Source organism: Gigantopelta aegis, chromosome 8 (genome assembly GCF_016097555.1).
Source record: "Gigantopelta aegis isolate Gae_Host chromosome 8, Gae_host_genome, whole genome shotgun sequence".
Taxonomy (NCBI): domain Eukaryota; kingdom Metazoa; phylum Mollusca; class Gastropoda; order Neomphalida; family Peltospiridae; genus Gigantopelta; species Gigantopelta aegis.
Genome location: NC_054706.1, coordinates 34,632,946 through 34,657,456, shown reverse-complemented (window position 1 = coordinate 34,657,456; position 24,511 = coordinate 34,632,946). Strand labels below are relative to the sequence as shown.

The following is a 24,511-nucleotide window of genomic DNA, read 5'->3' as shown; positions in this document are numbered from 1 at the left end:
GTATCAACACAAACATTAATATTAATTCGATTGATCTAACGGCCTACCGCAATAAGAGTAAACTTCACACGAGTGCGATTACATTTTGTATTTGATCTTGCGACGGCGTCATGATTACTTGGCAATTGATGATCATTGTTCAACTAATTAAGCAGCCCATCGTTAATCCCAATCCAGTGTAGACAGAGGTAATTAATGCATGAACGGTTCTTTCGTTCTTGATTTTTGATCCGGAGTCCGGAGTAGACAGAATACAGATTAGGCAGAGATTTATACCAAAGAGATAAATGGTAGCTGGACGGGACTTTAGAAATGGACTGGTTTACGCAGAGATCCGGATTACACAGAATCCGGTTTAGACAGAGTCCACTATATATATATATATATATATATATATATATATATACACACACACACACATACATATATACATACATACATACATGTGTGTGTGTGTGTGTGTGTGTGTGCCCCCCATTTTTTGGCACCTTTCTATGCCACTGTTATGTCCCCATCTTTTTACATCCAGAAACAATCTAGCTTCAGCTGTACACTTATCCGTATTTCAGTATTCAAGGATACAGAAAGTTCACGCTGATAAGGATAGTCCAGACCTCTCTTTACTTACAGAAATAATAGCTTTAATGTCAGCTGTAGAATTATCCTGATCTTCAGTATTCCAAGATGCAATATGATAGTTTAGACCCATCTCTTAATCCTTATCTTCAGTATTCCAAGATATAATATGATAATTTAGACCCATCTCTTTACCTACAGAAAACAATAGCTTCAGTGTCATCTGTTGAAGTATCCTTATTTCCAGTATTTGAGAACACAGTATTTTCACACTGGTGATAAGGATATTCTAGTCCTATCTTCACTTCCAGTTTCAATGTCACCTGCAGTGGTATCCTGATTTTTAGTACATAAGGATACTAAAGATTCACACTGATAGCCAATTGTGTCCCCATTGTTTTCTTTCGGTAAACTTTTAACAAACATACTAGGTGATTCCTTCCCAGAAATTTTTTTGTCTTCATCGTCGTTAGCTCCTTCATCATCACCATCACCATCATCATCATCATCATCATCATCAGTGTCTTCTTCCTCTGAGCTTAAATATTGAAGATAATAATTATGACTTTGCTCTGAATAAATTAATATGCATTTCTTATGCTTAAATATATATGTACATGCAGGATAGAGTAAAATGTAAAAGCAGTATAAGTGTTCCACAAGATATATACATTTGTGATTGCACATGATGTTGTAGTGAATGCTTGTTTCTATACCCTCAGTTTGCCTCTTTCAAAATAAATTATAGTTTGCAAATATTTCTGAAATACAGCTCAAAATGATAGCTCAACTGGGTCATGATCTGAAAAGCTACATAGTTAAAATGCCCTATCAAGTGACCCTGGTGTGAATAAGATTTGTATGTCCATTTGCAGCGAAAGGGCATATAAATATATACTGTATAATGCTCAAAGTTGTATAAAAAAATATTTATAGTTATAAACCCATACCAATTCTCATAAAAAAAACAATTTTGGAAATAAGAAATGATCATCAAATTGTATAGATTAAAGCTACTATCTAATCATGAGAGAACACAAAATGCTGGAACAGCCAAGGTATGCAGTTTCACTTTGAAATAATCAATAATGCAGTACGCCAAGACTAAAGGCAGAAGCACAGGTGCTTCACCTTAGCTGTTCCATCAGTTGCATTCATCCCTGTATGGAACAAGGGTACTGGTGAGGTACATGATTCGCCCGTAAAAATTAGGTTGCAGTGACCTAGTTATGATACACAAGACACCACCATCCCAATTTTTACTTGCAAGCAAGGTTTGATGATCTTGATTAATTGAAAGGAAGATATGGTCCAGACATGGATTTTCTTTAATGTGCAGTAATGCGAGAAAAGTAGGTCGCTGTGACCTAATTGTGGTGTGCAACACACAGCCATCCCAAGTTGTATTTGCATGCAAGGTTTGATGATCCTATATGAATTGATAAGAAAGATATCCTTTGCAAACGAAACATTTACAGATCAACTACATCATACTACAATACAAACCATCAAAGATGGGCTAATATGCCCAGGAGATTTAACCTATGTAACCTGATGGAAATTTGTAAACAGTCCTTTTTATTTACACTATTTAAAAAAATGTTTTGCGATTTGGTATGGGTTTAAAACGCAATATGTTTTAATGTTAATTTTAACATTATTCATTATTGAGTTACATTCATCAATTCACTTCTACACTTTTGTCATGCATGTAAGTGTTGTTATACAGAGCCACTACAAGATGAAATGAAAAACATACTGAATTGTTTAATATTAAAATATGACGCAGAATTTTATATGATGAAATGTATGGGAATTTTCTGCTTGGATTTGGGTTTATTTTCATGCATACATAAAGAACACAAACCTTGAATTAATATTAAAAGTAAACTTGTGAGCTACCCCTACCTGTCTTCTGGGATGTTGAGACACCGATTTGGGTTGCACTGTTCCAGAGACATATCAATGTCAGTTAAGTCTGTAAAATGGAAAACAATAATAAGTTTTTTCCTTAATCAAAACCCATCATTGCAAACATATACTCTCAATTATTTTAATAGGTCGCTTTCATATCTGACTGGTCTCCAGGTTAATCTTTTAACAACACACACACACACACACACACACACACACACACACACACACACACACACACACACTCTACACATCAGGGCAAGTTCAGGGTTATTTAAAACTTGACTAATGGTTCTCTACTTGGTTTTCATTCATGAATCTTTCTAAAGATGGCTCCAAAATGTTGGGGGGGGGGGGGGGGGGGTGTTCAATTACTGTTTACATTTCTTGTAACTTTTGAATGTTTTCATGAATTGCTTTCATTCTTGGAATAAATGTTCATCAAGTGATAGTTCTTAGAACTAGCAACAAATGGGGACTTGATTTACTGAAAGTTACCATTCAATCATTCAGTAATTATGGATAATGCATTACAAAATAATTATAAACTTCCCGCCGTTATACCATTTACTCTATTTTGATTGGACGAGGTCACTAAAAAACGTAATGCTATCCTTTGATAAACCTCAAAAAATGACATCATTACGTCAAATGGGACGTCATTACATACAACAGGTTATTGGAAAGGATGTTAGAAACTAATTCATGTGTATTTTTAAATAAATCGTATTGTTTGGAATTATAAAAATTGTTTGACATTTTTCATGAATTTATTGACGTATAACAGTCGTAAATTTAGTATACAATTTGCTTTGTTTCGCTACGCTACGCAATTTTATACAATTTGTGTTATACAACAATACATTTTTTAAAATTACAAATAATTCTTATGTGTTCTTTAGAGTATGGAGCTGAATACATAACATGGCTTTGCCACTGTACTCAGTAAAAGGTTTTTAATACAGAAAAATTTGTGTCATGTTTATATCAAAGCTTTATATGCTACGATTTGGCCGTGTTACTATGGACAAACACTTTTCTCCAAAACTGGCCTCATAAATTAATCATGTTAAGAGTAGTCTCCCTTTGATTACATTTGGAATATGCAACTAAAAAATACTATTATAAAACTCTTCCCTTCACTCAAAATCATGGTTCGACAAAACCACTAGCCCTCTGTCCCTGTTAGTGAATTTTTGGGCTGGGCTAGTAGAAATTATCAACTGTATTACCATAATACATCCACAAGGCACTAGCCAAAGCTTCTGTAAGTGCTACTTTCTCAAACATTTGTCGAACACTATCGGCCTCGGTGGTGTCGTGGTTAAGCCATCGGACTGCAGGCGGGTAGGTACAGGGTTCATAGCCCGGTACCGACTCCAACCTAGAGTGAGTTCTTAAGGGCTCAATGGGTAGGTGTAAGGCCACTACACCCTTTTCTCTCTCACTAACCACTAACCAATTAACAACTAACCCACTGTCCTGGACAGACAGCCCAGATAGCTGAGGTGTGTGCCCAGGACAGCATGCTTGAACCTTAATTGGATATAAGCACAGAAATAAGTTGAAATTAAAAATGTCGAACACTGGTACAAGCATAGAAGTTAGATAGTCACCAGGCTTAACCCGCTGTTTCTCTTCTTCCAGACTAGCCAGGTATTCCTGCTGTACAGCGATCACCTCAGCGCTGCTCTTACAGGTGGTGTATTTATCGAGAAGTTCACGATTCACCTTATAGAATGAAGCTCCCCACTTGAACTTACTGAGCAGCAGTTCACCTAACTCTTTAAAACCTGAAACAAAAAGCTAATCTGTTAGTAGGCAGCTCTCTCCATATGGGAATAGCAGCAGAGCAATCCACTGTAGATCCTTAAAGGAACATTCCTGAGTTTGCTGCAATTTTTAAGATGTTATCGACTGACAGAGACTTTTCAACGATTGTAATTACATATCAAATATATTTTTCTGCATAAAATATTAGTGGCTGTATATTAAACATGTTTCTAATCATTCTAATTTGTACTAGGTTAAATTTAATTTAATTTCCTAAAATATTTGGGTTTGGGTTTGGGCTTCTTACAAATATTAAGACGACCAGAAACACATTGAATATACAGACATTGATATTCTACACAAGAACATATATTTAATATGCAAGTTTAATTGGAGAAATATTTAATTTTATCAGGAATGTCCCTTTAAAGGGAAGATGATTTTCAAATTAGCATTTTAGCAAAATAATAACAAAATATATCAACCAAATTCTGGTGTAATTAGCATTTGGCAAGCTACAGTAAAGTTTGGTTTGTTTAACAACACTACTGGAGCACATTGATTCATTAATCATTGGCTTTTGGATGTCAAACATTTAGTAATTTTGACATATAGTCATCAGAGAAAACCCACTACATTTTTTCCAATGCAGTAAGTGATCTTTTATATGCACTTTCCCACAGACAGGATAGCACATACCACCACCTTTGATATACCAGTCGTGGTGCACTGGCTGGAACGAGAAATAGCCCAATGGGCCCACTGACGAGGATCGATCCCAAACCGACCGCGAATCAAGCGAGAGTTTTACCACTGGGCTATGTCCTGCCCCAGGCAATATTTTCAATCCTGTACATCATTGTCTTTCAGTACATACAGCACAAACCTGTGAGATAAAATGCGGCAGCGTACGCTTCCACACATGAGAGTTTACATGGTCGCCCATAGTTGATGGGATTAGATGCAATCAAGTAGGGTAGAAGTCGAGGGTTGCGCGTTTTCATCACGGTGAACGGCGTCTCGTCCAGTCTGGCCCACGAGCAGTCCACAACAGCAACACCATGTCCCGCGATGATCTCTCTACAATCAGAAAGAAAGAAAGAAAGAAATGTTTTATTTAACGACGCACTCAACACATTGTATTTATGGTTATATGGCATCAGACATATGGTTGAGGACCATGCAGATATTGAGAGAGGAAACCCACTGTCGCCACTTCATGGGCTACTCTTTTCGATTAGCAGCAAGGGATCTTTTATATGCACCATCCCACAGACAGGGTAGTACATACCATGGCCTTTGATATACCAGTCGTGGTGCACTGGCTGGAACTAGATATATAGCGCAATGGGGCCACCGACGGGGATCGATCTTACACGGACCGCACATCAAGCGAGCGCTGTACCACTGGGCTACATCCCGCCCCACAATCAGAAAGACACACATTGTGCTTGTCTTGCAATATTATAATTGTTGACTGAGAATGTTTTGTTTCTGTTTTTCTTTAACGACACCACTAGAGCACATTGATTTATCATCCATCTGCTTTTCGATGTCAAACATTTGGTAATTTTGACTTATAGTCTTAGAGAGGAAACCTGCTACATTTTTCTATTAGTAGCAAGGGATCTTTCATATGCACCATCCCAAAGACAGGATAGCACATACCACAGCCTTTGATATACCAGTCACGGTGCACTGGCTGGAACGAGATATATAGCCCAATGGGTCCACCGATGGGGATCGATTCTAGACTGACTGCACATCAAACAAGCACTTTACCATTGGGCTACGTCCTGCACCCATCCACACACACACTTGAGAATGAGGCGCCAACACACACACTTGAGAATGAGGCGCCAACACACACACTTGAGAATGAGATGCCAACACACACACTTGAGAATGAGATGCCAACACACACACTTGAGAATGAGGCGCCAACACACACACTTGAGGCGCCTTGAGAATGACAACACACACACTTGAGAATGAGCGCCAACACACACACTTGAGAATGAGGCGCCAACACACACACTTGAGAATGAGGCGCCAACACACACACTTGAGAATGAGGCGCCAACACACACACTTGAGAATGAGACGCCAACACACACACTTGAGAATGAGACGCCAACACACACACTTGAGAATGAGGCGCCAACACACACACTTGAGAATGAGGCGCCAACACACACACTTGAGAATGAGACGCCAACACACACACTTGAGAATGAGGCGCCAACACACACACTTGAGAATGAGATGCCAACACACACACTTGAGAATGAGGCGCCAACACACACACTTGAGAATGAGACTTGAGAATGAGCCAACACACACACTTGAGAACTTGAATGAGGCGCCAACACACACACTTGAGAATGAGGCGCCAACACACACACTTGAGAATGAGGCGCCAACACACACACTTGAGAATGAGGCGCCAACACACACACTTGAGAATGAGGCGCCAACACACACACTTGAGAAGGCAGCAAGGGATCTTTTGAGATGCGCCAACACACACAGGCAGGATGAGCACAAACCAATGAGGGATCACAACACACACACTTGAGAATGAGGCGCACAACACACACACTTGAGAATGAGACGCCAACACACACACTTGAGAATGAGACGCCAACACACACACTTGAGAATGAGACGCCAACACACACACTTGAGAATGAGACGCCAACACACACACTTGAGAATGAGGCGCCAACACACACACTTGAGAATGAGACGCCAAGATGCCAACACACACACTTGAGAATGAGGCGCCAACACACACACTTGAGAATGAGGCACCAACACACACACTTGAGAATGAGGTATCGCCAACACACACACTTGAGAATGAGACGCCAACACACACACTTGAGAATGAGACGCCAACACACACACTTGAGAATGAGACGCCAACACACACACTTGAGAATGAGGCGCCAACACACACACTTGAGAATGAGGCGCCAACACACACACTTGAGAATGAGGCGCCAACACACACACTTGAGAATGAGGCGCCAGCACACACACTTGAGAATGAGGTGCCAACACACACACTTGAGAATGAGACGCCAACACACACACTTGAGAATGAGACGCCAACACACACACTTGAGAATGAGGCACCAACACACACACTTGAGAATGAGACGCCAACACACACACTTGAGAATGAGACGCCAACACACACACTTGAGAATGAGGCGCCAACACAATAGTTGACGCCATCACCACCGTCACCACCAGAAAAGTAATATCTATATCTCTCCTTTATATTTCGCAAAAGAGAGACATATTTACACAGATAACTCTTTAGAATTTTTATAAAATCCACTAGACATAATTAAAAATTCACTAGCCCTACTTTACAATAATACAATTTTACTAAATAGTGATAATTAGATATGTCACCTAAAAGGGGGAGATAGGTGGGGGCAGGATATTCATATTTACAAAATAGACTTAACTGCAGAATTTGACCTTTTTTTCACTAGCTATCGGGCATGGCAATATTAGTTATTTAGTAGCCAAACACTGAAATTCATTAGCCATGGGAGTGGGGCTACCATTTTCTAGAAGACCTGGGGCCTAATTCACTAAACTCTCGTAACTTTGCGATCTCGCAGTGCAATGCTAAAAGACTTGCAAAGAGGATGCTTTGTTGTCTAGCAGAGCCTAAGAGACCAATCTAATTAAAATTAGCTCCACTATTACATGTGGATCTAACACCAGCCAGTTGGAGCTCATGTCCACCAATCAAAACCTTACTTGCAGAATCCTGCCAGTGATTTAAAAATAATTTGAAAACATTCCGAATTATCCTGAGGGTATACGATATGTTTCGTGTGAATTACGAATGCCTTATTTAGACCAGTAGAACTAATCGGATTGCTAACAACATTGCGTAGTCCCCAATGTCCAGGTAACATTTCGTCTGTAAATAATAATTTAAATATTGACCAATCACACTTCGCCTTTTATAACGTTATTTGGGAGCATACAAATTCTAAAAATATCGGGCGAGTCTATTTTAGTGGCCACAGTACAGTGAACCATACCAATACATACAGGGTGGGTTATTAGTCTTCAATTTTACATTAAAAATGATTTATTTATTTATAAAAAACCCCAAACTAAATCAGTCTTCAGTTTTACATTAAAAATGATTTATTTTATAAAATAACACATGTTTTAAGGCATTCGTAATTCACACGAAACATGTCGTATACCATCAGGATAATTCGGAATGTTTTCAAATTATTTTTAAATCACTGGCATGATTCTGCAAGTAAGGTTTTGATTGGTGGACATGAGCTCCAACTGGCTGGTGTTAGATCCACATGTAATAGTGGAGCTAATTTTAATTAGATTGCTAAGAGACCTTTGTGAATTAGGCCCCTGCTTTATCATTAATATGTCCATGTGGAAATGATCTGCAAGTAAAAGCATGTGACGTACCTATCCTCTAGAGACACACACCGACTTCCAACGGGAGACAGCACGATCCCATCAAACCTCTGTTGTAACCGCAGCCTCCGAACCAAACCCAGATTGCAGAGTTTGCGACCAGTGCACTTCTTGGGGTCACAGTGTTCCAAATCCCACATGGCAAGCGGACACGGAAACTTGATGGCTGCTTCCCCATCTTCATCCTCTACAGAGAACAACATTCTTTTGTTAAGAAGTTAGTAGCGACAGCGGGTTTCCTCTCTCATTATCTGTATGGTCCTTCACCATATGTTTGATGCCATATAACCGTAAATAAAATGTGTTGAGTGCGTCGTTAAATAAAACATTTCTTTCTTTCTTTTGTTAAGTATTTATAGCCTGGTTAAAGATTTTCGAAGCTATCTTAGCACTATGATATCATAAAACAGTCATAATGTCACAATGATGGTTTTACGATATCGTAGCACTAAGATAGCTTTGAAAATCTGGGCTCAGGTGATGTAATGAGTAATCAAGTACATTTTTCATATCCTAAGTTCAAGTGCCATAACTGTGAAAAATGAGTAAATTGTCATGAATGTCAAATTTGATCTGTAAGAGAACATAATAAACCTATACACAAAATTTCAGCTCAGTATACTGAGGCATTGCAAAAACAAAAGTACAGGGAACAAAAAATGTTATCTCCTAAGTTCAAGGGCCACTACTCTGTTAAAAATGGGATAATCACCATTAAAGTACAACTTAATAAAGCTATACACAAAATTTCAGCTCAATATTTCAAGGGATTGTGAATTTTTTTTCCGGAAAATGATATGTGGGACAGACGGACAAACAGAAACCTACAGTCCCCTCTGGTTGGTCTGGCAGGGAACTATTAACAGAAAATTCTTTAAAAAAGTTTTTTCAGTAATGCATAATATACATTCATCACAAAGATCTCCTATCTACAGATCTAACATTTATCCAGTTTGATATAAAGTTTACCTTGAAGAGCTCTAGTCATGTCATCACAGAATCGGTCTTCATCAAACTTGTGCTGCCTTTGTTTCCGTCGGTCACTTTTCAAGTTCTGTTTACTCCCATGACCTCTATCCTTCTGACCCTTTGATTTTCTCATCATGAAGTATTACCGGTAACTCTGAAAACACGATCAGTACAATGACAAAACCAAATAATTAAGCTAATATTTCAAATATGAAAATATATTTATTTAAAAAGTTTTGAGTATGACAAGTTTATGTCTTTCTTTGATGAAGGTGGGGTGTAGCCCAGTGGTGAAGCATTCGCTTGATGCGTGGTCGGTCTGGGATCAATCCCCGTCAGTAGGCTCACTTAGCTATTTCTCATTCCAGTCAGTGCACCACGACTGGTATATCAAAGGCTGTGGTATGCGTTATCCTATCTGTGGGATGGCATATATAAAAGATCCCTTGCTGCTAATCGAAAAGAGTAGCCCATGAAGTGGCGACAGCGGGTTTCCTCTCTATATCTGTGTGGTCCATAACCATATGTCTGACGCCATATAAACGTAAATAAAATGTGTTGAGTGCGTCATTAAATAAAACATTTCCTTCCTTCCGTCCTTCTTTGATGACTATATACATGTAGTATCTAAATAACTCCAGGGCTTCTATAATTCTTTTTATTTCTTACGAGGTACAGCATAACGAGGGTCATATTTATCGTACGATTTCCCTCGTATGTCATAACTAAATCGTATGTCCTCCTGACATTGTCGTTTAACGATTGGCTGTTGTAAGAGTACATTTCTTTCTGATTGGCTGACACGACATTCCACAGATACTACTTTCTTCATTAATACATTTTTATCTCGAGTGTAAGCTGATCACATGCCGTAATGACAAATACGTGTTTTTAATTAATTTAATAAAACATTAATTGATTATTTATGATAACTTGTATTATATTACGATGTAGTTGTGACACATCAAACACTTAATTATGAATATAACAACTGTTAGAAATCTATACTAAGGTCGACGAGTCACTTTTAGTACCCTTGTTTTGGCTTCGTACATAATAAATGTAGCATATCTTACCGTAATTTCACTTTAAAGCCATATTTAATAAAAGGTACAATGTTTTAATCACAAGATTTTCTTCAAACACATTCAGGTGCGTTAATAATGTTAAAAAAAAAAAAAAAAATCAATAGCAATTTTGCACTGGATTTTTCCAGCATTCTTAAAACGGAAACGTCATGTACCCAATTTATAGTTATTGTAAGGAGATGCAAAGTGACGTCATTAGAATACTGACGTCATTCAAATTCAAAACTAATTATTTCAATTACTGTGTATTTGTTTGCTTTTTAGTATACACATGCTTTACAATTTACAGCTGTTGATACATGTGTACTCTTTACTTATGGGCATATAAATATCACGTAACTTTAGAACAGGTTGTGATTTGGTTTTCAAGACATCAATGAACAAACATTACTCCGCCGTTAAGAAAACGTTAGTTTGTAAAAAATGACTGGAATGTTCATTTAGCAAGACAGTTCTACGGTAATAAACAGAATATTACATTCATGTCCATGACAGACGATGTTTACGACACTTGTGCCTAAATTATATGATAATTTAGGCACTCATGTTGTAACCATCGTCTGTCATCAACTCTCATATAATATCCTCTATATAAATCCACTAGCCACAGTTTGTCATTTACTGGCCACATTAAATATTCACTAGTCCTACTTTACTTTAAGTTAATACAATTTTACTAAATAATAGTAATAATCCGATAGGTCACCTAAAGACTTTAAAGACCGAGATAGAGCTTAAAAACACTAACACTGGGGGTTGGGGTAGTGGCAAGGTATTCATATTTACAAAATAGACTTAACTGCAACATTTGACAATTTTGTTTTTCACTAACTGTCGGACATGGCAATAGTAGTTATTTACTAGCCCAACACTGAATATCACTAGCCATGGGAGTGGGGCTACCATAATCTACAAGCCCTGTAACCCATTGCAGTCATTAAATTGCAGATTTTCCCACCATTTTGCACATGTTGGTCCTTTGGTGTATACAACACATTATTTGTTATTGTCAAACGTGTGCAAACAGTGGTTTAATTGGTGAAACGAAAAGTCGTAGAATACATGGTTAGGATTTTAAAAAGTGTTTTTTTTACACATTAAGTATAAAGTTGACATTTTTACCTGGGTACCACTTTAATTGATTACAGCCAGTGCTCCACAACTGGTGTAACAAAGGCTGTGGTGTGTACTATCCTGTCAGTGGGATGGTGCATATAAAAGATCCCTTGATGCTAATCGAAAAAGAATAGCCCATGAAGTGGCGACAGCGGGTTTCCTCTCACAATATCTGTGTGGTTCTTAACCATATGTCTGACACCATATAACCGTAAATAAAATGTGTTGAGTGTGTCGTTAAATAAAACATTTCCTTCTTTCCTTCCACTTTAATAGTTGATATTTTGACTTGACATTTTTTCCAGTGACATTTTGTCCTACATCCGTTAATTATAAAGATGTGGTTATAGGGATTATTGTTATGTGATTCCCTAACAACAGATGTGTCAGGGCCACAATAAATGTATTCATAATAACAAATTATTGAAAATGTAAACAAATATCCGCCATCTTGGATTGTAGTAAACAGACAAACAGGAAGATGTTGTTAACGGGCGATCACAGTTATACAATAAATCAAAACATCTAAATTTTGTCAAGTACTGCAAGAGTAATAAAATAAATATAATTACCTCACAAAAATAAACACTTGCAATAACGACAACAACACTATTTTTCAATAATTAAATGCGATATCGCTATTTTTTCACTTTGCCACTGAATAAAATGTAAAGTGGCAAGTAACACAAGTTCTATATTTGTTTTAAAGTTTTATCAATGTATTTTATACCTGTTACAAGTACTGGTATTCTTCCAATATTAAACAATAAATGTTTTATAGATGTTAACTACAGACCTGTCAACCCTCCCGGATTCCGCAGGAGTCTCCCGGTATTTGATCAAATCTCCTTTCACCTGTGCGGGAGACAGTTTCTCCTGTTAAATGACATTTTTGTAAGCATAAAAAAAAATCGATCCTCTTTTGTCAAAATAACATAAGGGAAGTAACTTTACCTTCTTTTTCTCATTCGGAAAATGTCGACTACTTTCGGTTTCTGAGAATGTAACAGGCCGAATTGTCCCGACTGTTTAACCTTTGCCGAAGTGAGAATTGTGGGATAGCCTATTTATATTGTTAAAAAAGCACATGGAGTTTATAAAATGACGTGTTATTATAATGTTTGTTGTCATCGTAATGGCCACGAAGCGTGTTGCCGCTAATTCAACAGGCTGTGTATTGACATTCAGTGTTGCATATATATAAAAAAAAAAACCTATCCAATTTAGTTCTAATAACATCTCTGAATTGTAAAATGTGTTCCCACTGGATTACATAATGCAACTATGACGAATCTGAACTGCCAGACTCTGAGTTGACAGCGATACACACGATGCTTGTTAAAATCACACGTCACAGCAAGACAACGAAAAGACCAATTAACTGTATAAACATACTTGTGTCAGTTAATTTTGTATGTTTGTGCAGTAAAATGTTGGTTATAAGGGTACTCTTCAAGAAATTATTTTTGTACAATTAAAAAATGTTGTGTTTGACATTGACATAAAGTTACTCACGGAAATGGGTACAATTCCGGTATATTTCACACGATGTCCGTCATGAAGTTTTACTTATGATTAATGAAAATACAATGTTTATTGCATCATTATAATGATTTTAAATAAGTACCACACCACCGTTCCTCATTATAGTAAAAACTGAATATTAATTTATAAGATTTATATAAATTTGTCTTTGGTACTTAGGTACACTAACCACAAATGATAATGTAACGCAACCTGTAAGGCTGTAAGTGTAATACCGTAAATGTACTAATTAAATTTTTTATTTCTTGTTCATGTTCTTAACATTTTTGGATAAAATATTATTATTTGTTTAAATATGTATTAAATCATAATATTTAAACTTTAAAATAAAAAAAATAAAAAAATAAAAAAGATTTTTATTTTTTATTTTTTTTTAATGCCAAGATCTAAGGTTAAGAAGTATATATGACATTATATAGTATTCATATAACTTATTGTAATAATGTTTTTTTTAAATCTTGCGATTTGGGGTTAAATTGTGTGAATTAAAAAAATCTCCTGCTTTTTCAACACACACCTCCTGCTTTCTCTTGACTAAAGGTTGACAGGTCTGGTTAACTAACATGTGCTTTTCAAACCTTGCATTCGACAATGGTGTAACGGATGTGAGTGGCGCTACCAGTCTTCCGGTGCGGTCTCTAAGTCTAATATTATAAAAAGATCCCTTGATACTAATGGAAAAATGTAGCAGGTGTGCTCTCTTAGACAATTTGTCAAAATTACCAAATTTTTGACATCCAACAGCCGATGATTAATAAATCAATGTGCTCTAGTGGTGTCATTAAACAAAACAAACTATATATTTATTATATTACATTATTTTGTCAATCTAATTAAAATTAGCTCCACTATTACATGTGGATCTAAAGACAGCCAGTTGGAGCTCATGTCCACCAATCAAAACCTTACTTGCAGAATCCTGCCAGTGATTTAAAACTAATAACACTGCGTAGTCCCCAATGTCCAGGTAACATTTCGTCTGTAAATAATAATTTAAATATTGACCAATCACACTTCGCCTTTTATAACGTTATTTGGGAGCATACAAATTCTAAAAAATCGGGCGAGTCTATTTTAGTGGCCGCAGTACAGCGAACCATACCAATACGTACGGGGTGGGTTATCAGTCTTCAATTTTACATTAAAATTTATTTATTTATTTATAAAATTAAAAAAAACTAAATCAGTCTTCAGTTTTACATTACAAATTATTTATTTTATAAAATAAAACATGTTTTAAGGCATTCGTAATTCACACGAAACATGTCGTATACCCTCAGCATAATTTGGAATGTTTTCAAATTATTTTTAAATCACTGGCAGGATTCTGCAAGTAAGGTTTTGATTGGTGGACATGAGCTCCAACTGGCTGTCTTTAGATCCACATGTAATAGTGGAGCTAATTTTAATTAGATTGTTATTTTGTATAAATTTATAAAAAATATTTAAACGAAAATATTTGAGTAAAAATTATGTACCCACACAACATGATTGTTTCCAAAAATTAATCCATCAGACCGACGTCACCGAGTAGTCAAAACTACAGCAGGTTAATCTGTTAAACTTAATGGTGGTGTGCAACCACAAACACGAGGCAAGAAAAGAAATAGTGAAGTGGTCAAAATAAAAGTTTAGATTTTCATAGATTATTCTGTGCAATAAAATGACATTTTTAAAAACAATTGGTGTGGGTGAAAATAAAGAACTGTCACCGCATCAACCTACATTTATCATCATATTATCACGTTCAACATCTGAGAAACAGACTGTATAGGCGCAGCCATTCCTCTTCTTCTTTTGGACTTCCCTCCATTTGATTAGAACATGACATTCCTGAAGGAATTTGGGTTGACTACTAGTATTGTAAATCTCATTCCATACAGTATATCTATCCACATACCTTTCTATCACGTTAAGGGTGCTCTTTTCGCAACCGAGCTACCTTCATTTTTGAATTTGAAAGAAAATTACCATAGAAAGTTTACCTGAACTTTGAAAAAGAAATCTTTTATTTAACCATGTGTCTGACGCCATATAACCGTAAGCAAAATGTGTTAAGTGCGTCGTTAAATAAAATATTTCTTTCCTTCTTTCTTTTATATGCATCATCCCATAGACAGGGTAGTACACACCACGGTCGTTGATATACCAGTCGTGGTGCTCTGGCTGGAATGAGAGATAGCCCAATGGGCCTACCGACGGAGATCGATCCCAGACCGACCGTGTATCGAGCTTTACCATGGGGCTACGTCCCGCCCCTCTGAACTTTGAATGATAGAAATAAAACATACTTTAAATTATCATTCGAAAATGACTGATCATTGCCAAAATAGTGGGACACTGACACTATTCTACTCTACTTGCAAACAAGACGTTAAAACTACGGTTTCTAGAATGATTTTAATATTTAAACATTTATAACAGACCATCCAGTAGGCCTAATAAAGCATTTGGCTTTGGCCTACCAACATACTTTATCCATACCACAAATATGCTGTTTTTACGGCCTACCCTGCGGCGCAGTGGCTGTCGATACATATAACTGACAGTGATACCTTGCTGATAAGTGGTGCTTTCAACAAGTGCAAAATAATTTCTTTTAACGGACGTGGGATTTTTGGTACATATTTTAGAAACGGTTAACGTACCATAAGCCTACTGTATTAATTATTCTTCAAGTATAATAAGTATACAGCACAGCACAGCACAGCACAGCACAGCACAGCACAGCACAGCACAGGACAGCACAGTACAGTACAGTAAAATACAATACAAAATGCTTTATTACCGTGCTTACACATGATGTATACATATAATTATATATATATATATATATATATATATATATTATATATATATATATATATATATATATATATATATATACATATATATATATATATATATATATAAAACACAGTCTGGTGACCCAGCAAGTCGGAAGCAAAATCATTGTCACTAGTCTCGACGCTGTCGTAGTAAAGCCATCAGACATAAGGCTGATAGGTACAGGGTTCGCAGGCCGGTACCGGCTACCACCCAGAGCGAGGTTTAACGAATAAATGGGTAGGGGTAAAACCACAACACCGACTTCTTGGGAATGGGAACTCTATTTACGTGCCCATATCCACAGAGGTTCAGGCACGCCCACCCCGGACTTAGCCTCTGACTTCGCCAGTGACCAATTCCGGGACAGGAGGGGCCGACTTATTTCTAACTAACTACTAACTAATTGGATATAAGCATGAAAATAAGTTGAATGAATGATTTGCCACTGAACAACGATCTCGAGTAGCTACTGAATTGGATTGGATAATTAACGTGCCTACATCCAATTAACGTTCAATCACGTCTTTCCTGGGCACAGTCTCTGACTTCGCCAGTGACTGGGTCCGGGAACAAAGGGGGGTGGGAGATAGAGTCGGACATGGGCATAATTTCGAAAATAGCAATTAGTGAAACAATTAATAGAATTTTTGAAAAAAAGAAGTTAAAAAGCCAAAAATAAAAAATAATTGACTGCTCGGCCGAATATTTATCTAATTTGGAACATTATAGAAGGACAGTCCAAAAATAAATAAGAAAAAGAAGAGAGGATCGAACTATTTAATAATATTTAAAAAAAAAAAAATTCCACATAAAATTTTGAGCGAAGGTCTAAAAGTTTAAAGTCCTATCTAGATATGTCCACGTGTGTGGACTCGTTAAGTCCGTTTAGGTGCACAGCTTGTAGGGATGGGATGGGTTTCATCCCGTCAAGAAAACCCTAATAGTGGCAGTCCTTAGATGTGGAAGGTGTAGTGCTGTGCTGAACGAGAGTCTCCGACTAGGGTATAGTCCAGTCGTCATGGTTGGTATAGTGGTGCGAACGGGCCCGGCTCCGGAGAATACGAGATGGTATCAATATAAAACAAAGTAAAGTCTAGGTAAGAGTAGTAGGGGCCGACCCCGCTTCTTATTTCTTCTTAGAGTGGGCGGTCAATCTTCCAGTGCTGCTAGGACAGGCTCGGACACGTAGAGACTAGAAACGTGAACAACCGTGGCGTTCTGCAGAATGTCATATTAGTCACCGAAAAACATGTCGACAAAAGTCTGCCGGAAAAATAAATCTTGCTAAAAAAAATAATTCAACCTGGTGGTGCAGACTGTCAAAACGAGAAGCGTCATAGCATCCAACCAGTTCCAATGGCGACATACATCCCATTATAAATCTCCCATTTTGTTGACAAAAACAAAACAAAATGGAGGATTCCCAAATGGAGCACACGAACGCACGTGCAGTGTTGGGCAAGCGAAACAAACACGTATTACTGCGGCGAGATCCAGACTGGTAAAGTGCTATTGAAATGAAAACTTGATGAAAGTATGTCAAGTACATCATTATGTATTGTTATATATTAGCATAGGCGATTTACTTTTTTTTACCCCGAAAGCGATTGGTGCTATGACTCATCGTATCTTTGGCAAGTACTCTAACACTGAGATAAACCCTCCCCACATTGTGGGTCTGAAAGCTTGTTCATTTTGACACTGATTTTCAGGTGTTTGCCCTCTGACAACGGGTTATTTCACAAGTTACAGACTGTAATGTAGCCTACCCCTCGGGAAACAAGTGGCGTAAAGCATTGTGATACTTAATAGTCTGGCAGACCTGGAAAGTTTGTATTTAGGGTTTTTTAATTGTCTTGTGTAGAAACAGATGTCCCTTTTTGGAATGTGTCTGATAAACCAAGGTCATCTTCGTGTATTTTAATCAATTCATTTTATTGGCTATACGTTGCCTTCATATTAAACCTAGAATGATAAATTTGATGTCTTGTCATAAGTTTTGGTGGTCAAAGAACCTATTTAAACCATTTTCAAGACTGGTTAGGGATTACATCGTAGGAAATTCAAGATGGCCACCACACAGTTGTCAATTTATATTTTGGATAGAACTTGTATACTATCAAACCTGTGGCACCTGCTAATTTCTGTGTGTAGTCACAGATTTCAGGGGTCAATGAATTCATTTAAAACATTTACAAGGTTGGTTAGGGATTACATCATAGGAAATCCAGGATGGCCACCAATATGGCTGACAGTTTATGTTTTGGATATAACTTGCTTCACATTAAATCTAGGGTAACTAGTCATTGGTTTTGGAAGCCAAGGTATCCATATATCCATCTAGAAGGTTGGAATGCTTTACATAATCCGAAATTCAAGATGGTAGTCTATACAGATCCAGCTCTAGTTTCAAGAGAAATATTTATTACATATTTACACTTAAAAACAGTTTCACTTCTTGATGCGATCACTACAACGTACTTTTAAATCTCAAAGCTAATGTCATCACAGCCATCCACATGCATAGTATCGACTACACTGGTGAGTTCAGCGGGTTTGTTCCTCAAGCTCTTCGTCCTCGAGACCAGATTCACACAATACATCAACCGGTTCAGCTTGAAGAATATTTTCCCGTGTTCATTCATTTCCAGTTCTAACTGAGCTGCACTGCATCATTTTGCAACAGGACTTAGGTTAGGTTTTGCTATGTTTGCTGTTTTTCAAACTAGTGTGTCATAATTGGCATGTTCTGTGTGCAGCCTGAGGAAAGATTTGCACGGTGGGAGAGGGCTCAAGTCTGTCCCACCAGAAGCTGAGAGAGATTGATCATGTGCCGTCTAAAACTTTTCATAGCATATGACCTGGCAAAGCTTGTTCACATCTTTATACTTTGGCTGCCCGTACAAACAGCACACAAAGTATTTAAGTTTGGTATGTGTCCTTTCTTCCAACTCCTGCGTCAATGGACCTTTCAGCAAGAATGTTTCTGATGTTCCCCTTCGATTTCGTTCAGATGCTTTGATGGCACCTTTAAGGTAGGTATGAGTGACAAAAGCCTCCCTCTCTGATTTCGGTAATAGAGAGAGAACCGTCTGTGCTAGGTCACCGAAAGTCCCAGAAATTCCAACTAGAGACTGGAGGTGTGCCAAGTGTCCATGGAACTGGGCGCATATAATATGTCAACACATTTTCAAGACTGATGTTATTTTGTACTGACAACAGGAGCAGCTGACTAAAGATATTTCTTTGTGTTGTGATTTGCACGTCTTATTTGCAGATGACCGAACGCACCTTTGTGTGCTTTTATAAGAAAATTAATGTCTTCAGTGACGTTGTTTTCATTAGAGCATAAAGGCTTGATGATTTCTGACAAAAAACAAGATCAGTTAATGAATAACTGTTTAACGATGCATCCGTATTGGCTGGAATATATAAAATGGAAATATCTGCTACAGGGAAGACAACAGCAAATGCAAATATTTCTTTTAAGAAGACAATGTTTTGCAGATATTCTGACTAACCTTCTCTAAACGTGACCCCAAGCATTAAGGGTATTTTTAAACAATGAAAAAAAACCCGTTTGTTTTGTTTAGTGACACCACTATAGCACACTGATTTATTAACCAATGGTTACTGGATGTAAAATTATTTATAATTTTGACCTGTAGTCTTAGTGGAAATGTGCTGTATTTTTCTATTAGCAGCACATACCAGTTGTGGGGCATTGACTGGGACGGAGGGGGTGGGGGAATCCAATCAGAGGATATATTCACAATCCTACGACTAAAGAACCTCAAGCGAATACTATTCCGACTGAGCTAGATCCCATCTTTCTTAAGCAATGAAGACAACATACATGTACAATACTTAGTACGAGTTTTCAGGTATACATGTAGGCCCATACATATTCACGCAGCATCGATCAGTCGCACCCAACCATTTAGTTTGCAGATTACCTGCCAATGCTAGATCCAGCAAAGTTATGTCTTATACAGGGTATATACAGGGTTTCATGAAGTGTCAAAATTAACAGGATTATCGTTTATTTTTGACATCATTATTTCTTCTAATTTCCATTCATGTGACATCGAGCTACAATTAGATAAACTAATAACATTATAAATCTGGACAAGACAAATACATTTTCTCCAGGATGTCACGTGTGTCACCCATTAAGTCAGGGTGGTTACCTTGGTTTGTGGGAAAGGTTTATAAGTTTTAAGTCCTCTCTTGTGCAAAAAGCCTTCAACAGCGGCAACAGAGAATCCAGTTTGGTACCAAATGTCTATCCGATAGTGAGCTCTGTGGTCTAGTGGATAAGCTGCTGGACAATCAAGCTGACAACAGTGGTTCAAATCCCGTCAAAGCTGGCTCACACATTCATTCATCTTTCTCATTTATCACCCTCTGCATATCATTCTCATTATCTTAATATAAAAAACTTTCCAATTTCTCCCACAATTTCAATCTGCTTCGACCCTTTCTGTCAATTTCCTCCGACTCTGTCTTCTGAGCTGTCCACACCATCGCCTACCTGTCTCAACTTCCTCCACGGGTGCAGTCTCTGTGTATATCCCTGCACCCACCTGGCATTCTCGTCTCCTGCCGCTAATAAAGCTGGTCTGACCCACGGCACTAACTAACGACCGCCGGTAGTAGGGGTGCATAGTAGATGGTTACAAATGCTTCTTAACAATGCCCGAAGTAACTACTGAACACTCCCCGAAGTGGTTAGACTAAGCCCACAGCTAAAAGCTGATGGGAAACAGGTGTGTGGCACAGATAGCCACGAGAGACAAGCACCTGTCGCGGTTGGAGAGACAAAGACTGGGATGTGGAGGTGGACACTGAAAGAAGTTGAAAGATAGGAGGAGTTGCCAGATCGGGAAGAAATCAGATGGAATTCAAAGGAGAGAAAGGAAAGGGGGCACTGGGATAAAAAGAAGAAAACAATGTCTATCCGATTCTAGGGCACCCCCCCCCCCCCCCCCCCCCCCCCCCGGATATCCCCCCTACCCCGACTATTTCCCCGCAGGACAATTCCCCCCTGGTATATTCGGCCCCAGTAAATCTCCCCCCCCCCCCACCCCAGTTTCGATATATGACATTTTAAAATGTTTATGTATTGTTTTCTTGTGTTTTGTTTCTCCTGTTAATGTAATATACTTGTAATCTTGTTTATAGAGATGAGCTGTATAGCTAAACGTTAATAAAGAATTTAACTGAAATTGAGTTTATACAGTAATAGAGAACGTTTGAAGTAGAAAAGTTACTTTCTAATCTTCTTAATTCAATTTCCAGGTAAGATTAGCATTTTTGCTATTGTCTACTAAAGAGCAATGTTTGAAGTTGCAATTTGCAAACTGTTAATTCTCTTAATTTGAGCAACTGTTGGTGCAAGCATATGGTTGTTCTTAGATGTGTTAAAAAAGAACAATCATTAAGCGAAGTTACCATGAAATATAGAGATGTTACTAAAGGGGCCCTCACATATCGGTCGCGGCGCCCGCGCGACTCCTAAAAGAGGCCAAAAAGGGCATTTTCGCGAGACATCAGGCCGGACGCTGCCCGATTTCTACGGGCTCCGCTGAGATTTTTAGGGGTCGCCCGAACCCCGCGGGCGTGAAAACCTGACTCCCAAATCTGCGATTTTCGAAGCGCGATTTTAGGTCGTGGCAATCCCGTAGACACGTCGCTAGGGCCCCGCCCGGCGGTTTGCCGGAAACCGACTGGTGATCTGGCGGCCGCCTGAAGATTAAATTAAATTATTGGAAACAAAATCCGCCGGGCGCCGTGGGATTTTCACGGGCCCCTCACGGCCACCCTACGATAGCCTCACGGCCCCTTTACGGATCCCGGGCGATTTGTATAACAAATCCCCCGGCGACTCCTGCGATTAGAAAAATCGCGCGGACGCCGGCTGATATGTGAGGGCCCTGTAACAAACTGAAGAATGTTGTTAGCGAATACAACAACCGGCCAGTGTTGGACTACTTACGAGGCATTGCACACAACCAACAAATGTAGACTGTTGAATATGTTCATGTGTTTGTTTTCAATGTTTCACATAAACTATTATAAAATAATAGTGTTATTTATACCACTTATGACTGGAGGGGGGGGGGGGGGGAATGACCGGGGGGATGACATAGGGGAAATACCAGGGGGGAGACCGGGGGAAATGACGGGGGGGGGGGGGGATGCCCTGCTTCCGTCTATCCGCTTTGTGCACAAAAAACGCTTTTGTACTGTAAAAGTAACACACGTGACATTTGTACCACCACCCCTGAAAAAGGCACAGTATAGGGCATCCACGAGTCCAAAATATTGGACTCGAGTACTCGAGAGTCAAACTCGACCCGGACCCGGACCCGAGTACCCGATACTTACACTAGATGACGATGAGACTAAGGAATAAAGTAAAATAGCATTATGCATCTTAATTCCAGCGCTGAACATGGATGCCAAATCATGCCATTGTATTGCATTCACACAGTTTCATAGCCCTATAAAGTAACCGGCTGCCAGCATAGGGCAAAATGACGTTAAAAACATAATTAAATAAGAGTGTTCTTCCTTGCACAGAATCGACTGAAATATGAAACTATAATGAAAAGTTGTATATACAGTTTTGGAGACTGATATTTAGTTCCTTGTTGAATACCACTAATTTGGTTTAATTGCTAATAGTTTTTATTATGTATGTTGATACAGCTGCAGTCTTTGCAATGTAGCATTTTTCCCACCCACTCAGGATAATATTTAATAGCTGAAACAGTGAATAACACATTACATATATGAATTATGGAGTACGGTTTAGTTATCTGGGGCCTTTGGCCTTGCTAAACAACAATAAACACAATCAGAAAGTATGTTTTGTATTTTCACCCTGAGGTTGATGGTTTCGTGGAATTGCTCATAATTTCACACCTATATTGGTGGCCATCTTGGATTTCTTAGTATATAATTCCTAACCAACTTTGTAAATAGTTTAAACAAATTCACCGACCCCACAGGACTATGACTAGCCACCAAAATGAACAGTTGTTATAGAATTAATGTGAAGAAAGTTATATCCAAAACATAAATTGACAGCCATATTGGTGGCCATCTTGGATTTCCAAAGACATAAACAGTGACCAACTTTGTAAATGGTTTAAATGGGTTATTTGACCCCCCAAACCTATGGCTAGACACAAAACTTATCATCATAGGTTTAATATAGAGTCAGTTATAGCCAATAACATGAAATGGTGGCCATCTTGGACGCCATATTGAATTTTGTAACGCCCTCACTCACCTTGCCATTTTGAAAATGACTGTTTGGTATAGAAAACTTATTTATTATTTTTAAAAACCCCCAAATCAGACGGGTTTGGCTAAAACAAAATTTGGTTATTTAGCATTAATTAATCATATCCCCAAACTCAAAATATAAAGGCTCAAAGAAGGAAAAAATTGCTTTTATTTCGACCCCTTGTTTCCAAAATAACCTGTTTACAGAAGGCAAATACATGCATTACATCTTTCTGTGCCATCGGCTTTCTAAACAATTTGGTCATAATTCCCGGGGCGGGGGATTACCCCTTCCAATTGACTGTCTATATCGTCTTTTCACATTGTTGAATACGTCTTTTGAGAGGTCGTGACCTCTGATCAGGCGATCGACTGTCACACAGTACAACTCCGCATAGATCTCCATGCAAACAGTGTGCCCATCATTCTTTCGATTAATATTTCTAAGTTGGAAAAGTTAAAGTTTGTTTTGTTTAACGACACCGCTAGCGAACATTGCTTAATTAATCATCGGCTATTGGATGTTAAACATTTGATAATAATGACTTGTAGTCATCAGAGAAAACCCGCTACAGTTTTCTTAATGCAGCAAGGGGTCTTTTACATGCACTTTTACATAAACAGGAAAGTACATACCACAGCCTTTGACCAGTTGTGGTGCACTAAGCGACTGACGCCAGCACCTCAAGCGAGCACCCAACCGACTGTACTAAATCCCGCCTCAGACCTGTCAATTTGTATAATTAATGTTAGCAGCATAATATATAACAAAATATATATTTTAATAATTTTGTTTAGTCTTGAATGTATTTATAATATGGGGTGGTGGTGGTGCTTTTTTGTAATTAAACTTCATTGATAGATGTGTGGCGTAAGGAATGCAAAGTTTGATTGATAAATAGCTAAATGAAAGTGGCCACAAT

The 24,511-nt window shown here is 38.1% G+C and overlaps 1 protein-coding gene across 2 annotated transcripts; it reads right to left on the bottom strand.

Moving 5' to 3' along the window:
- Window positions 1-151: 151 nt before the first annotated feature.
- On the bottom strand, window positions 152-15,250 carry LOC121378884 (18S rRNA aminocarboxypropyltransferase-like). Of its 2 annotated transcripts, none has more exons than XM_041507241.1 (7): window positions 15,189-15,250; window positions 9,715-9,868; window positions 8,737-8,932; window positions 5,150-5,343; window positions 4,107-4,283; window positions 2,485-2,554; window positions 152-1,114 (listed from the first exon to the last, which is right to left on the bottom strand). In XM_041507241.1, exons 2-7 carry the CDS (start codon window positions 9,848-9,850, stop codon window positions 844-846), a joined length of 1,044 nt encoding a protein of 347 aa, XP_041363175.1. In that variant the 5' UTR covers window positions 9,851-9,868; window positions 15,189-15,250; the 3' UTR covers window positions 152-843. The 2 variants fall into 2 exon arrangements, with proteins under 2 accessions (XP_041363175.1, XP_041363176.1); XM_041507242.1 differs by lacking the exon at window positions 15,189-15,250 and adding an exon at window positions 12,715-12,732.
- Window positions 15,251-24,511: the final 9,261 nt, after the last annotated feature.